Source organism: Opisthorchis viverrini (genome assembly GCF_000715545.1).
Source record: "Opisthorchis viverrini unplaced genomic scaffold opera_v5_92, whole genome shotgun sequence".
NCBI classification, from domain to species: domain Eukaryota; kingdom Metazoa; phylum Platyhelminthes; class Trematoda; order Opisthorchiida; family Opisthorchiidae; genus Opisthorchis; species Opisthorchis viverrini.
The window spans coordinates 298,591-313,047 of NW_008751748.1; the positions used below are offsets into that span (position 1 = coordinate 298,591).

Consider the following 14,457-nt stretch of genomic DNA (forward strand, 5'->3'; position numbering starts at 1 on the left):
TGATGGGCACACTCGAAATGGGTTAGGCCATGACACAACGGGTTGGCATATATATATATATATATATATATATATATAATATATATATTCAATGAAAAGGCAAACGAACGTCATGCCATGGTAGTTTAACATGGAATGAATGCACTCCAATCTTCAAATGTGAAAGTTTACCAATAAGGAAGAGCTTTTGTACTACGTCAGGGTCCTACTCAAGTTCTTGTGTGCAGCTGGACCGCTTGGACCTGACATGCACAGCCTAATACAAGGCTTTGAAGACAGATGAAACCTTACAAATGTTGTGCACTAGGCCCAGAAGAAAATGACTGCTTATGGGGCGTTAAGCACAAAGTTTACTTACATACGTGTGCAGGCGTGAAACACTGGGTGCTGTGGCTAGCATCCATGTGTCTCGCAGAGTGAATCGTGCGTCACGACCCAGTATCGCAGTTTAACGATGCTGGTCGAGTGCACAGTTTAACTGAGGTCAAATTTTCACATCTGTACAGAAAGGAACAGCTCACCAGTGAGGTCCAGTCAGCCGAGCAGACAATGAGAAGCTACGTGTCTAAGGACAAAACAGACTTGGTCGATAAACGGTAGAAAATGGAAAGAGTTCGCTTGTCGAACACAACAATCAACAGTGACCTGAATGATGAGAACCATCAAAATAATGCTTACTAATAAAAAAATGACTAAAGCACAGGCCTAAGAAAGGGGTTACCGATTCGGTTTCATTCCTAAGAAATCAAGAGAGGCGACTAATAAAAAGCGCAGCAAAGCACTTAGGAGTACTACATCTCCGAAGTACTGCGCTGCAAAATGCTTTCAATGATGCCCAACCGAACAAGAACGTTGAGAAACTACAAACCAAACGGAGGGCAAATTTTTTAAATATTTGGTTACCGGATTGTCCAACATATTCTCTGGTACTCTGAAGTGATGTAAATTCCAGCGTTTTTTGAATTTATGCAACCAGCCGTTCGAGGCACGGAAGCCTTCGATACCCATCGAAACTGCTTCCTCACTAGCCCGACGTTGAAGTACTGGTCCGGAGAGGGGAAGGCCGGATGTTTGTGCCTCCCGAAGCCAGACAAACACTCGGCGATTGAGTTCTTCGTTACGTGAACTTCGGGATCGTTTACGCGTGGGACAGAAATAGGCGGCGGAAACAATCTCACCTCGGTTGCTCAGAATGGTGGAGAGTGTGGATGCGGGTATATCGAAAATGCGAGCAATGTCAGTTTTCTTTTGACCTTCATCAACCGCTTTGATGATACGTAGCTTAGTTTCTAGAGTCAGTTGCCTCCGTTTTCTATTAGGTTCCATCATCAAGTTAACAAAGGGCGGTGGCGCGTGTATTCGCTATCGGATGAACGAAGCTGTAGAACGAAACGATGAAAACCGGGCACAGGCACAAGCACGCAACCGAGGTTGCCACCATTAGATGAGCCAGATAAATACGGCTACACACTGGATTGCTGGCTTGCCTATATCGGCCTTACGCTTGTGGGAAAGCTGGCGATAATGTCAACCTGCCGCGTTCGGAGGTCACTAGACTAACACAACATGCCTCACAGACAGCGGAACGGCATACACGAACGCACAAACGGACAGAAAATCACGCACAGGAGAGGCGACGGAGACTGACTACGAATTTGATTCGTTTTCGGGGAGTTTGGACTATGCGCGGCAAGCCGAGAAGTGGGCGACAAGAGACCTCAGGTCTATGGGCAAAAGATGGATAAACAGACATACAGACAAAATGAAAGAACGAATGGAATACGCTATAGGGGAGTGCGCACTTCATGCACGAGAGTTTCCCACCCAATCAACACAGAGTGGGATTAATGGTCAGTTGAGGTTTGCCAGGCGCACGCTGACGGGCTCAAGTTTATGCGAATCGGCCGACTCGACTGAGTCACTCGGAGCCAAGACTGTCGTGTCAGGAGTCAACAGATCGAGGTTTGTGAGTGGCTGTTAAATGATAACACAGAGCGACGCCACAAAGAATAATGCACTTTTGGATTCATATCCACCTCTGACAATGGAAAGAGCTGTCTCTTCGTGTTTGCAAACGCATAGGTATGTATCATTTCCACGGTTGACGAACTTATCCTTCCAGTTAATGTTTGTTTCAGTGAAGTTGATTTCCAATAATGTGTCCTTCAGAACTCATGCTAAGCGTGCGAAACTGAAAATATCCGTGATGCGCACGCGAAAACGGACGAGACGGAAAAGGTCCGCATTATCTTCGAAAGTTATCCACAGCCACGTCTAGATATGTGATCCGAAACTTGACGTCTTCAAGATCGCCCGGCTCTTTTTCTTCCGGGTGACATACTGGATAACGCCGGCAAGAATAGCATAACACGCTAGCAGTAACAATTAAAATACACGGTAAAGTCCAAAATAAGCACTAATACATCTGCTGAGGTCTTGGATCACATATACGATCATCATTCCGCATTCTAATCGTGGCACCCCATATTGCACAGTTATGAAAAAATGCAACCTCAGAGACTACGTCTGCCTAATAGGTATGGAAAAACCGGTAGTGTGCTGTCGAAGAGCGTTCAACGACATGATGAATGTGTGCCGTCAAGAAAATATATTGCGATCCCTTCAATATCATTCCAACTAAAACATGAAGCTGTCCCGGTGCAGTGCACTCAAGTGAAGGACATCAGAAAACGAGAGGGAGTTTCACGACAAATGAGTGTATTTTATCAACTGCGTACAAGTTAGTGCTCAAGTGGAATCTAAGACTGATGCCCACTCGATGAGCTCTGAGATAACGAAATCCAGTGGTGTGCTATCGAAAAAAATCGACTGCCGACTGAATTACGGTCGTCCTTTCCACTCATTATCACCATCATCATCGACAGCATGACATCAGTGTTCAACACCGATGCTTCACTGCCGTACACTAGACTACTCTGACGGTGGACACTCTTTCGATAATTCATGAAGGGATATGAGTCTTGCAACTTAGATAGTGATAGTATTGAAATCGATTCCTTCAAATTTGCAGTGTCAGAAATTGTATTGTTTCCGGCCTGAGGGTGGGACAAAAAACCTTCCCAAGCATTCCTCTCTACCCTTAGCCATCTTTGTACCATACAGAAGTCAGTTTTTGCTACAGCACGCGAGTTCGTGGTTTCTAAACAGCGCATTGAACGGTTTGGTTTAGTGATTTGGGAGACAGATGCCTGTCCCGTGTAGCCAATCGCAATTGGAGGTTGTGTGGAAGTTACTGCAACACATTCTTTCGTTCCGGTTCAGTTCATTTCATCAGCAATAAACCACGTACCAAGGGTACGTTGCTTTCAGCTGCTATAGTCCCCGTCATCGCAAAATGCGAGAACTGGGGAGACAAGGCGGAGCATCGGAAGTCCGCACCGAACCAACCTAATCACTTGAAGAAACATAAAAATTGGGCAGCTACGCATTGCAGGCAACTGACTGACTGTATGACGAACATAAAAATTGGGCAGCATTGCAGGCAACTGACTGACTGTATGACCGAGACACGACTGCTAGTGTCATTAGCCATTGTTGGAATGAGTCCCGTGGTCCCCATCCGGGGAGGTGACAGTTATAGACCCCACTGAGTTCATTGGTTAGCCCCTCCATACTATGCTGCCAGGTCATACACTGTCTACCTCTCGGCTGCTTCCACTCAGCACAGGGTGGGCGAAAAAACCCTCTGGGGAAGATGTGCCAATGGGATGCGAAGCACGTGTCCTAACCTGCGCAACCTATGAAGCGTGAGCGGCTCACTCAGCGTCCCCTCTTTCTAAAACTATCTGGTGTGCCTCAGCACTGCTAATGCGGTATTTCCATCACATCCAACAAATAATTCGCTAATATCGACGGACAAACATCGATAAGTTTCGTACACAACTTGCACAGGCCACGTGTCTGGTCCACAAATCAGTATGGATTGCACCGAAGTAATGTATACCCAGCTCTTCATTGATGAACTGACGTCACTTCAACGCCATTGTTGTTGAAAGTTGTGAAAAGTTGTCTTGACGATTTCACTTTGAGGGTTTGTCTCGTCACCAGCCAGTTCATCACAATTTATACAACCACCCACATCAACTAGTTGGTCTTCTCCATCTGGGGAGGTGACAGTTGTAGACCTCACTGAGTTCATTGGTTAGCCCCTCCATACTATGCTGCCAGGTCATACACTGTCTACCTCTCGGCTGCTTCCACTCAGCACAGGGGGGGCGAAAAAACCCCCCGGGGAAGATGTGCCAATGGGATGCGAAGCACGCACGTGTCCTAGCGCAACCTATGAAGCGTGAGCGGCTCACTCAGCGTCCCCTCTTTCTAAAACTATCTGGTGTGCCTCAGCACTGCTAATGCGGTATTTCCATCACATCCAACAAATAATTCGCTAATATCGACGGACAAACATCGATAAGTTTCGTACACAACTTGCACAGGCCACGTGTCTGGTCCACAAATCAGTATGGATTGCACCGAAGTAATGTATACCCAGCTCTTCATTGATGAACTGACGTCACTTCAACGCCATTGTTGTTGAAAGTTGTGAAAAGTTGTCTTGACGATTTCACTTTGAGGGTTTGTCTCGTCACCAGCCAGTTCATCACAATTTATACAACTATCCACATCAACTAGTTGGTCTTCGAGCATGAGGTTTAGGTATGATCCCACCCAGTATTGTAGCAGCACTTTACACTTTGCAGGTGTGAAGCGAAATTACTTTATTTAAAATAACCCACATCGCCAAAGGATTTAAACCAAGGTAGGAATATCGTCTGCATAATTTGTGAGCGAATGCTTCGGGAGCATTTCAATCCCCGAGGTTTCAGGGCAGGCACAGAAGTCTCAAGCAGCACGTTAATAAGAAGGTCGAAAAGGAATGGTGAGAAGGCAACCTTGTCTTACACCAATGGATATGTTGAAGTCGGGTGAAAGCTTGCCGTATACTCTCGCACGCTCACGGGAGGGGGGGAACTTCGATCGCTAAACAATGCTAAGGTTTCTGACGATCGGCAGAGTCAAAAGCAGATTTCGGATCAGGGAAAGCAACCATCGCTTGACATTTGAAGGCAGTGCTGTTCAAGGTAAAGATATGGTCGATGAATCCTCGAACGGGGCAAAACCCAGCTTGATCCTCACAAGTTTGTCTCACCAATAATCTACCAGACAGCGCAGAGTAATTCCACAGAACACATCAGATGGTACAGCTATTAGGCTGAGAGCCTATCGTTTGTTTGTGGCCAAAATCATACTGTGAGGTAAGGTCGAGCACCAATCGATAAACACATCCACCCGATGTTCATATTCGGTAGTGCCTGGATAGGCAGGGTGCCGTAAACTCAACAGCTGCACTTGGACCTTGCACATTCAGACAGAAGTGCAGATACCTTGTATCGTTAAAGCTGATGGTTGGTTACGCGAACAAGTTTTGATATGACGACCTACAAACACTGGCCGGGAAGAAATTGGACCAGTTTGGTTATAAGATCCGCCTTCGCAGTTTGCTGTCCAGATGTAATGTAGTGCATCAGCGCGTTAGGAACTTGAACCCGCTCGTCTACAATTTCACGATTGGAAATGAGTAACCGGTATATTAGGTCAAAGATCCACCAGTTAGAAACACGGTCCAGTGCGCTGTTGGATGGTCCTTGTCCAAGTCAGCAAGACATTCCTAATTATGATAGAAACTTTAACGATAAGCAAATGGGGGCGTTAAAAATATCAATGAATGCGGGGTAGCTATGAAGTCTGAAGACCAATATCATCGCTAATTCTTGGGGTGCTAGTGAATTTCCACCTAACACCGCAGATGTGCACCGAGTGTTGGGACGGATACTTATGCAACCTTCTTGGTCAGATCACGCCAATAAGTTAGCTAGCAAAATCATTTAGACAAACGCCACACTGGATGAGACTATCGGGTGCACTATGTTCCAGGATTTTGCGCTCTGTGCGCATTAGCCGTGAGAAAGAGAAGCTTGAATACGATATTGTTGTTGCAAACCCCATGGACTGGAGCGTTTGAAATAGATCCCGAACGACGATAAAATGCATCAGTTTGTCCGGACGGAGAAGTGAAAAAAAGCTTACTCCAACGCACCCATGATATGGTTTGGTGCGTTCTACGCAGTATGGGTAGGATAATAGTGTACAAATAGTATAAATCCGGGATCTGACCCACTGCGATGTAGTGGTGCCTTCCTTTGGGTAATGTCCCTTCAACACACGCCTTCACTTCTGGATAATACCCACCTGACCAGTATACTGCAAGCCCTCTCTAGCCAATAAAGGCGACTCACCTCTGGTAATTTAACCGCTAATACCGGCTTCAGTCGCTCCGGAAGCAAACATTTGGCATGTCCACAGAAAAAAGAGTGAACGTATGAATTTTCCAATGTGTGTATGAGCATTGTGTGGTGGTCCCTTCAACACCCACGGGCATGGTTTCAATCTCCTACCAAGGGACACTTGCTGGTGCTGCCTCAATTTTTCCGCCCTCTGTCTTTGGCCGATAAACCACTAAATAGGTTGTGTGATAAGTGAAACGCGATAAGCAAACAGAAGTCCATTGACATACCGTTTATCTCTAAAGACTAATGAATCTTCCAACCATATGACGTCCCATTTACAACAATTAAGAGCCCGCTGTAGCAAGAATGAATATTCTTTATAGGTTTGTTCATTGTTGGTGACAGTGATGACAACGACGGAAACACTTTCAGTGCTGTTTGTCACTTAATTCTATGATACAGAAAGTGCAGGTGGGATGCAGCATGGAACGAACCAAAGTATCCGACCGTAAAGAGCCTACTTGAGACAATGTGAAGACTCCCTAATGTCATGTGGTCTTTGGAGAGGGAACAGAGAGAGTCTGACAAGGCAAGGCATCAAGTGCAGTGCTTTATAGGATCAGATAGTGACAAAAAGCCCAAGACAACGACGAAACGTATGCTTCCATACATAAGACCTAATCTGAGCTGGTAATCACCTCAGTGGCCTGTGTAAATACAGGACAAGACTTGAAGGCAGACCTCTCCCCCATGCACACCCTAACAACAAACAATAACTTTCAGTGGAAAATGGTGCAACACTCCTTGGGCCATTTGCCCAAGACAACGACGAAACTTATGCTTTCATACATAAGACCTAATCTGAGCTGGTGATCACCTCAGTGGCCTGTGTACATACAGGACAAGACTTGAAGGCAGACCTCTCCCCCATGCACACCCTAACAACAAACAATAACTTTCAGTGGAAAATGGTGCAACACTCACCTCGATCGTTTCGTTGAGCAGGACGGAAGCCGAACGATTATTTGTATGCATTCGATTGACATGATCAAGCAGCAGAATTCGGGAAGGAGATTTGACAAAGCAACCGGGGGCTGAGCAGTGTACGAGGGAACGGACAGAACGCCTAAGATGACTAGACCATAAGGAAAGGGTTGGGAATGATCGCAAGCAATGAGGGCATTTGAATGTGCTCTGATGTTGCGCCTCTGTGGGATGCTGGGCCAACCAGTGTGCCTCCAAAAGTGTGAATTGGTTCGTACAAAAGCGACTGGAACATTCAGGTTCAACAGGGCAAGCATAGATGCCACCAGTTCCCTGCCGGGGTAAGAAATGTTGCACCAGATGGGTTACGAACCGATCAGAATAGACCTGCCATCCACAGTAAACGCATGAGAGTTGGGTTAGTTGAGCGTGTTGGTCAGATATATGGGCCTGGAAGTCTGAAACATCCGAGAAAGAGGTGGTCCGTTGTAAAGCTGAGTTCCGATCTGTACATGCGGAGCAAATGAAGCAGCCAGCAGAACGCTCGACGAGTTTGATGTATTTGCTGAGTAGCTGATGCACCAACCGTGGATTTGTGGTGGTGATCGGAGTGCTCTGTTGAATAGCTGCCCCAGGATGTCCACTCATAGACTCATTCGGAACATTGGTCGTTTCAGACTGAAGAAAAAAAGAAAGCTATATGTTCACAAAATGGAAAAGCGGGTCAAACTAACGCAAACAACTTAAAACTTGTCATTCAGGATGCCAATCACGCAGTCCATAAACACCAAACTGCGTGACGCGAATGAGTTACACTATACGTTATGTAAGTCCGAATTAGTCACACCGCTTAACCTCAACCCAAACACTTATCCGGAAGGTTGCAGCCTAGATTTCGCCTCGAGATGATTTCCGATGAGGATAAAACAGCTGTTCAAATGTTATTGGATTTTCACCGCGGGTCAACCCAAGTTTGTGGGATGAACTCCCAAGCGGAAATACAAATGAGATATGGGATGAGGCTCTGGCGAACCAACCGAAAGTAAAAGAATCCAAATAAGCGAGAGCTAGTAGTGTAGTGTTGAATACGGATTGTTTTCTAGACTCCAAGTTTCCATAGAAAGCAGTTGCCACCTATAAGCAACGCAACCATAGTTCAGTTGATCCAACAGGAAAATTAATGACGCAGAGGCTGAACCCTGCCTGTTCGATCGTTCAACATTGACTGCTCATCTCAAAGCTGGACGGCTCGGCGATCCGCTTGCCGAGGGATTGTACAAGCGGATAGTAATGTTATCGGGCGCCAACAAATGTGCAAATCAATGCAGAGAAAGCCAGTTTAGCTGACTCGTGGAGAGAACGATGATGATGAGTGCAATACACGTGAGGATATCATGCTGAGGCGCATGTGTGGGCATGCTTGCCTGTAAGGTCCGAAACTTGCCCTCACTTTTCGAAAACATACCGGGAGACTCTAATAATAATAGCAATAGTAATAATAATTAACATTAATAATAATAATAATATTAACAATAATAATCGTTCAGCTGCAACATTCTTTCGGTATCTAGCTGACATGCCACCCGAAGGGAGCACGAGGACTGAGATACTGTCAGGTTGCCTAAACCTTGACAGGAGCAGTCGAAGTGCTGAGGTTGGGCTCGAACCACGGACCTCCAGGGCAGATTCAAGTGTATACTTAAGCGGTTAGAGCAGACCAGATGAGCAGTGAGCTGAGGCAAACAAGACAGGTTTCTCGATTGATCGTGGGCACAGAGAAGAAACGAAATGACGAAAAAGTGAGTCATTCTGAATAATCGCGCTGACGGCATAGAGGAATAAGGTATAAAAAACGTAAGATAAAACGGCCACACAGAGCTCCGATTTTGAAGCGAAGCAAATGCGATTAGGACGTATTTCCATTACCTTTGAAAAAGATGTAAATTAAAAACTGGACTGGTACGTCAATAGGGACAGAGTCGGGTGGCTTATACAGTCCTGAACAATCTGAGTTTGGGACTTGAAAATATATTAAATGAATCATGACGCCATCAAGGTCCGTGGGCGAATGGGGTCAGCCCACCGATACAGGATGATCGAAGCAGCGTGGATGGATCTAAAGTTTCAGTCAAGAGATGGTTTGAACGAGGCATGCAAGCCAACAGGTGTCAACGAGCGACAGATAGGTAAGACGAAACTTAAGTGCGCATTTACGAACAGCCACTCCGCTTTTCTGTAGACGTGCGACTGCGTCAGACCGTCGTGCACATGGCCGTTCAAATGTTCAACTCATTCAGGATGCGAACGTGGACATTACCGATAGTTGTTCATTGATAGTTCAGGGTAGGTGACTTTGAGCGGACTAGAAGGCGACCTCACGCGACGTTTCGTGAACAAGATGGTTAGCGATATTCCAGATATCGCAGCATATTTCCATAAAGGAAAATACCCATAAGGTTGCTGAAAATCCTCACCAAGGAATGTGACTACCTGATGAACCCCAAGAAGGGCGATATATCGAATACCGTAGCAACTGAAGCATGAGGCAGCCTTTGTGCAACGCATTCAGTTGAAGAACATCATTAGACGGGAGATTCTGTTGAGCAGTTCGTGAAGAACAAATTGATATGCGAACCAGTGTATTTGTGGAAACTGGCTCTTTTGGACTTGACGAAACGGGAAGGACTAAATTTGTTGGAACGAACCACGAAGTCGCCAGACAAATTTGTGACCATAAAGCTGAGACAGGATAAACCAATTCACGACCATCTGACACCTGTTGGATTTTGCGGGACAATAGAATCTCAGTCTTCAACACTCTTCGACAGCAAACAGTCGACACGTGACAGAGGTATGACCTATTTGAAGTTCAAAAATCCGAAAAATGAGAAAAGTGGCCAGAGTTCGGCCACGATGAATATTTTGCATTATTTGAGTTCCTGTTGAAAGATTGGATGAATAGTTGGAGCCTGTATCTCGAACATTCGACGAAAAGATCTGCTTATTGTGTGGAGTAATCGACTAGAAAAAATCAGATGTGCTCGTCACTCACTATCCGATCTACGGCTTTATCACCCTTTGTCATAGGTTGTACCGATGGAATTCAAAAGATGACCCACGAAGAATCTCTGAAGAAATCTAAAGAGGATTCGATATGAAGTTTAGGTGTCCGAAGGAGTGTTCAACTTCTGACATGAAAAGCGAAGCGCTCCGAAGCTTTATTTCACACAGTCGTTTCGAACAGTTTGAGATTCTTGTCGGACCATCTGCAAATTTTCCCGCAAAATGACGAGAATTCTTATGGTGATAAAGCTATGACAAACAGCTGTGACTGAGCCTTTTGCAATTGAAATGAGCGCAGTGCTGCTCTTTATGAAGCCAATGCGAAATGTGAGGACCGCACAAAAATACACAAAAGCACTGCGCATTCAAGCCTCTGTTCCACCGTGAATGTATCGTGCTAGTGAACTAGCGCTGAATTGGTAAATTCGGGCGACAAAAACGAGACCACTCAACCCTGCACTGACGATGTCACCTCAATTGGTGATGGAACGTTTGCACTCCAACTGACAAGCTCGGCGAACAGACCAACAACCAAACAGCGCACCCGAGCTACCGACATTCCACAACATTGCTAACGAGCCAGTAAATCGCATGGAACTTGTACAGATATCTTTTCGTTGTGTCAGGCTGGTAGACCTTGACCGAGGAAGTCACGCATCAATATATGTAGTAGGACAGCACCATCCGTGATTCAATATTGAATAAGGCCCTAAGCACAAGCAGTTTCAAATCCTCGAGGAACTGGAGCGAGTGAAAGGAAATCTTACCGAAGAAACACTAGCATCGGCTAGTCAGACATGCACGCAGTACAATCAGCAGTGCCACATTATCCGTGATTCTTGAATAAGGCCCTAAGCACAAGCAGTTTCAAATCCTCGAGGAACTGGAGCGAGTGAAAGGAAATCTTACCGAAGAAACACTAGCATCGGCTAGTCAGACATGCACGCAGTACAATCAGCAGTGCCACATTTCTCAGCAACTCCATTTCTGTTCTCGCTAGGACTGGTGAGCGGGACACTGAATCTAGACTGTGGATGTTTCGTTTGTTACAGACAGTTATCGGTACAGTACCTGTTCTTTACAAGAAACAGTTCGGAAGCACTCATACCGTTTCTTCCTTCGATGTATTGCTCGGCTGAAGACTTGCAAAAAAAAACAGGACAACATAAGGCTGTGAAAACTGCACTTTCTAACCCTTAAGGAGTACACAAATTTTAGAAACAGTCGTGCCACGAAAAATAGGCCAAGTACCGTCATCGGCACACTGGCATCCAAGTTGGACGAACAACCAATCAATCATTTGTTGTTCGGAATGAAAGTGCTCCCGAATGGATTTTAGAAGTCCTCGTATGTTGCTTCTGATTACCATTCGTTTTGGATTAGGCATCAAACGGAGCGATAGCTAGCTGCGTACATACGTAGGCAATCTTTCGGCGACAGTCGTGCTTCTTTCAGATGGGACGGATAAAGATAACTTAAGCCGGTATCAAAACACGAGTTTAACGAATGATGCCGCCCTCGTGACGATCAATTGTCGTGCCTTGACTTGATTTCGATAGATAGAACACATTCCATTGTTTCACCTCGCGACCGAACTGAGGTCAAGGTGACAGATGAAGCTCTGAATCACTCACTCTGATTGTTTCACCTCTGCGTATGCGTCTTCGGTTGCAAGACTATCTGGGGGAAAGTGTTCATAAGGTGAAAATCGAGCTTTCCTGTGAGGAGAAAGTACCGTTGTGACCAAGTCGGTCACTCTGGCAAAAAAAGCGCAGACCTGATTTCATTTTGAATTGATGTTACTCCTACGATCACCAACCACTGCTAAATTAGGGGGTGGTTTTATGCTTCCTATTTCACTTACGCCATTCGGAAATTCGCGAAATCGGAGCTTGTCTTCTGTGCGTTCACTTGCAAATTTTTAACGAGTGGAGATTAAGATTACTTTACAAACATGGTGACCGTATGCTTGTGTTGGATACTGTATGTGACCATGTGCCGGAAATACTTTGGAGTACAGTTCCAGCGACATCTATCGAAATCTTAATGTCAGTTTTAACTAATAGTGAGGCCAGGAACCAGTTCATACGGGTCCTGGCTTAGGATCCCAGCAGCAATCGGACCTCATTACCAGCAAACAATACAAATGCTCACTGAATTGACGTATGAAGTTATAAACCTGGATCTTGTAAGGCCACATAGACATTCAAACATACCTTAGCACTGTCACCGAGGGAGCGTTGGTGGCTCATGTTGCATACATGGTATTAGGTCTGTTTGCTGAGACCAACGACCGTCCACATAAACTGAGTTACAGCAAGCTGACAACGGCGGTCCATGTGAAGGCCACCCCTTGCATGTAAAAACGGAGCGCGCTGACAGGGACAGCAGGTAGACACGGTCTTGGGAACAGAAACTATCCCAACAGAACAGAAGCGTTTGTTTTTTCATGAACTGACTAAACGGCTAGGTTAAGTGGAGGTGGGTGACAGCAAGCTAAAACGGCGGTCCATGTGAAGGCCACCCCCTGCACGTAAAAACGGCGCGCGCTGACAGGGACAGCAGGTAGACACGGTCTTGGGAACAGAAACTACCCCAACAGAACAGAAGCGTTTGTTTTTTCATGAACTGACTAAACGGCTAGGTTAAGTGGAGGTGGGTGCTTCCCTCATCGTTGTTACTGTCCACAACATCACTTTGGCGGAAGTGAACAAAGGGTCTGATAGGTTACACTGGAGATCGGCACCGACAACTAACTCAACCTAAGGGGCAATCCGCACGTCCGCAATAGTTGTGAGGCGTAATGGAGACGAGAAACAAAACCTGTTGCGCTCGTTCCCTCGGTTATTATTCATGGTTTAAGGGAGCAGTTTTGTCTTGTTTTCAGCCAAAGACCTTGAAAACGAGAATGAGCACGCGACAGAGCAACGGCGTGGGCGGCATACAATGGACAGCGAGCTTTATTCGCTAACTGATCAACCGGAAGGAATGACCGAATGACTGAAACATCCCTTTAGCCTACCGAAAATTATCCATCCCCTAAGAGAAAAAACGGAGTTGACTTCAGCATAGCCTTCCTAAAGTTGCCAAACCGACCCCGTCACTGTTTCTCACAGTAAATCAGGACAGCTCCGTAGCGGTTATCCAGCAATCCCGACGACAATCAATACAAATAAATCATCGCAAAAACGTGCACCGTAAAACCCAGGAAAACAGTTTACCTGACAGTAATTGAGCGCTGACAAAGTGGAGGTATTCTCCGCAACAGGAGCTGCAGCATCCGTATCGGATATGGGGATAGCTGGAATGAGGCGTTGGAGCCGTACATTGTTCGGATCAAGAATGACAACAACTCGACTGAGTAAACGCTTACAGAACTCTGCGTCGGACAGACCGAGGGCAGTCTGATGTACAGATCCAGTGATGAGCCGACCAGCCTCGTCAACTAACTCCGTGTCCGGGCCGGCTGAGACCTGTTTGGCACCCGGATTGGTGCGAGCTATTTTCAATGCAATTAGTTTGTTGCGTCGAAGCTCCGACCACGGTGGGTAATCAACGGCGAACTTCCTGTGGTGCGTCTCATAATGTCGTTTGAGATTACATGATTTGAAATGTGTCAAAGAGACGTTACATATTAAACACAAGGGTCTCCCTTCATGATTGATGAATGCGAAATCTTGCTCCCATTTGGGATTGAAATTACGCCTCCGATCTTTCAATCGCCGTTTCTCACTGGCAGTAGGGGATGACATAACAAAACAAGGAACAATTATCCGAGGAAAAACAGAGGTCGTAACAGCGATTTGTGGATCGTGCAATGCCGAACGACCAGACAACGCCACAGCTCTCGGTCTGGCAGGTGAATGAGGCCGGCTTTCGACGCACGGGACAGAGGTTCACTTAGAATCAATGAGGGCAGAGAATGCCGGGGTGAGAGAGACAGTGCTGTGTGCCTGTCTGTACTGGAGTGCGCGACGAAAATTATCTGCGAAGGGGTGGTTGGCATCGGCTCGCGAGCCACACTGGCCTGTGAAACATGTTGGGCACGGGAGAGCTGAGCCGTCCAACCAGGTCATAAGCTTCGCCTTATGGCTGTCGTACACAC

At 46.1% G+C, this 14,457-nt stretch overlaps 1 protein-coding gene across 1 annotated transcript in view; it reads right to left on the bottom strand.

Moving 5' to 3' along the window:
• Window positions 1-14,457, bottom strand: part of T265_05087 (hypothetical protein) — a gene marked incomplete at both ends in the record, with an annotated part of 44,582 nt that overhangs the window by 20,426 nt on the left and 9,699 nt on the right. The window contains one exon of the mRNA XM_009170004.1: window positions 7,290-7,967. Within this exon, the coding sequence (XP_009168268.1) occupies window positions 7,290-7,967 (678 nt within the window). The remainder of the gene's footprint in view (window positions 1-7,289; window positions 7,968-14,457) is intronic.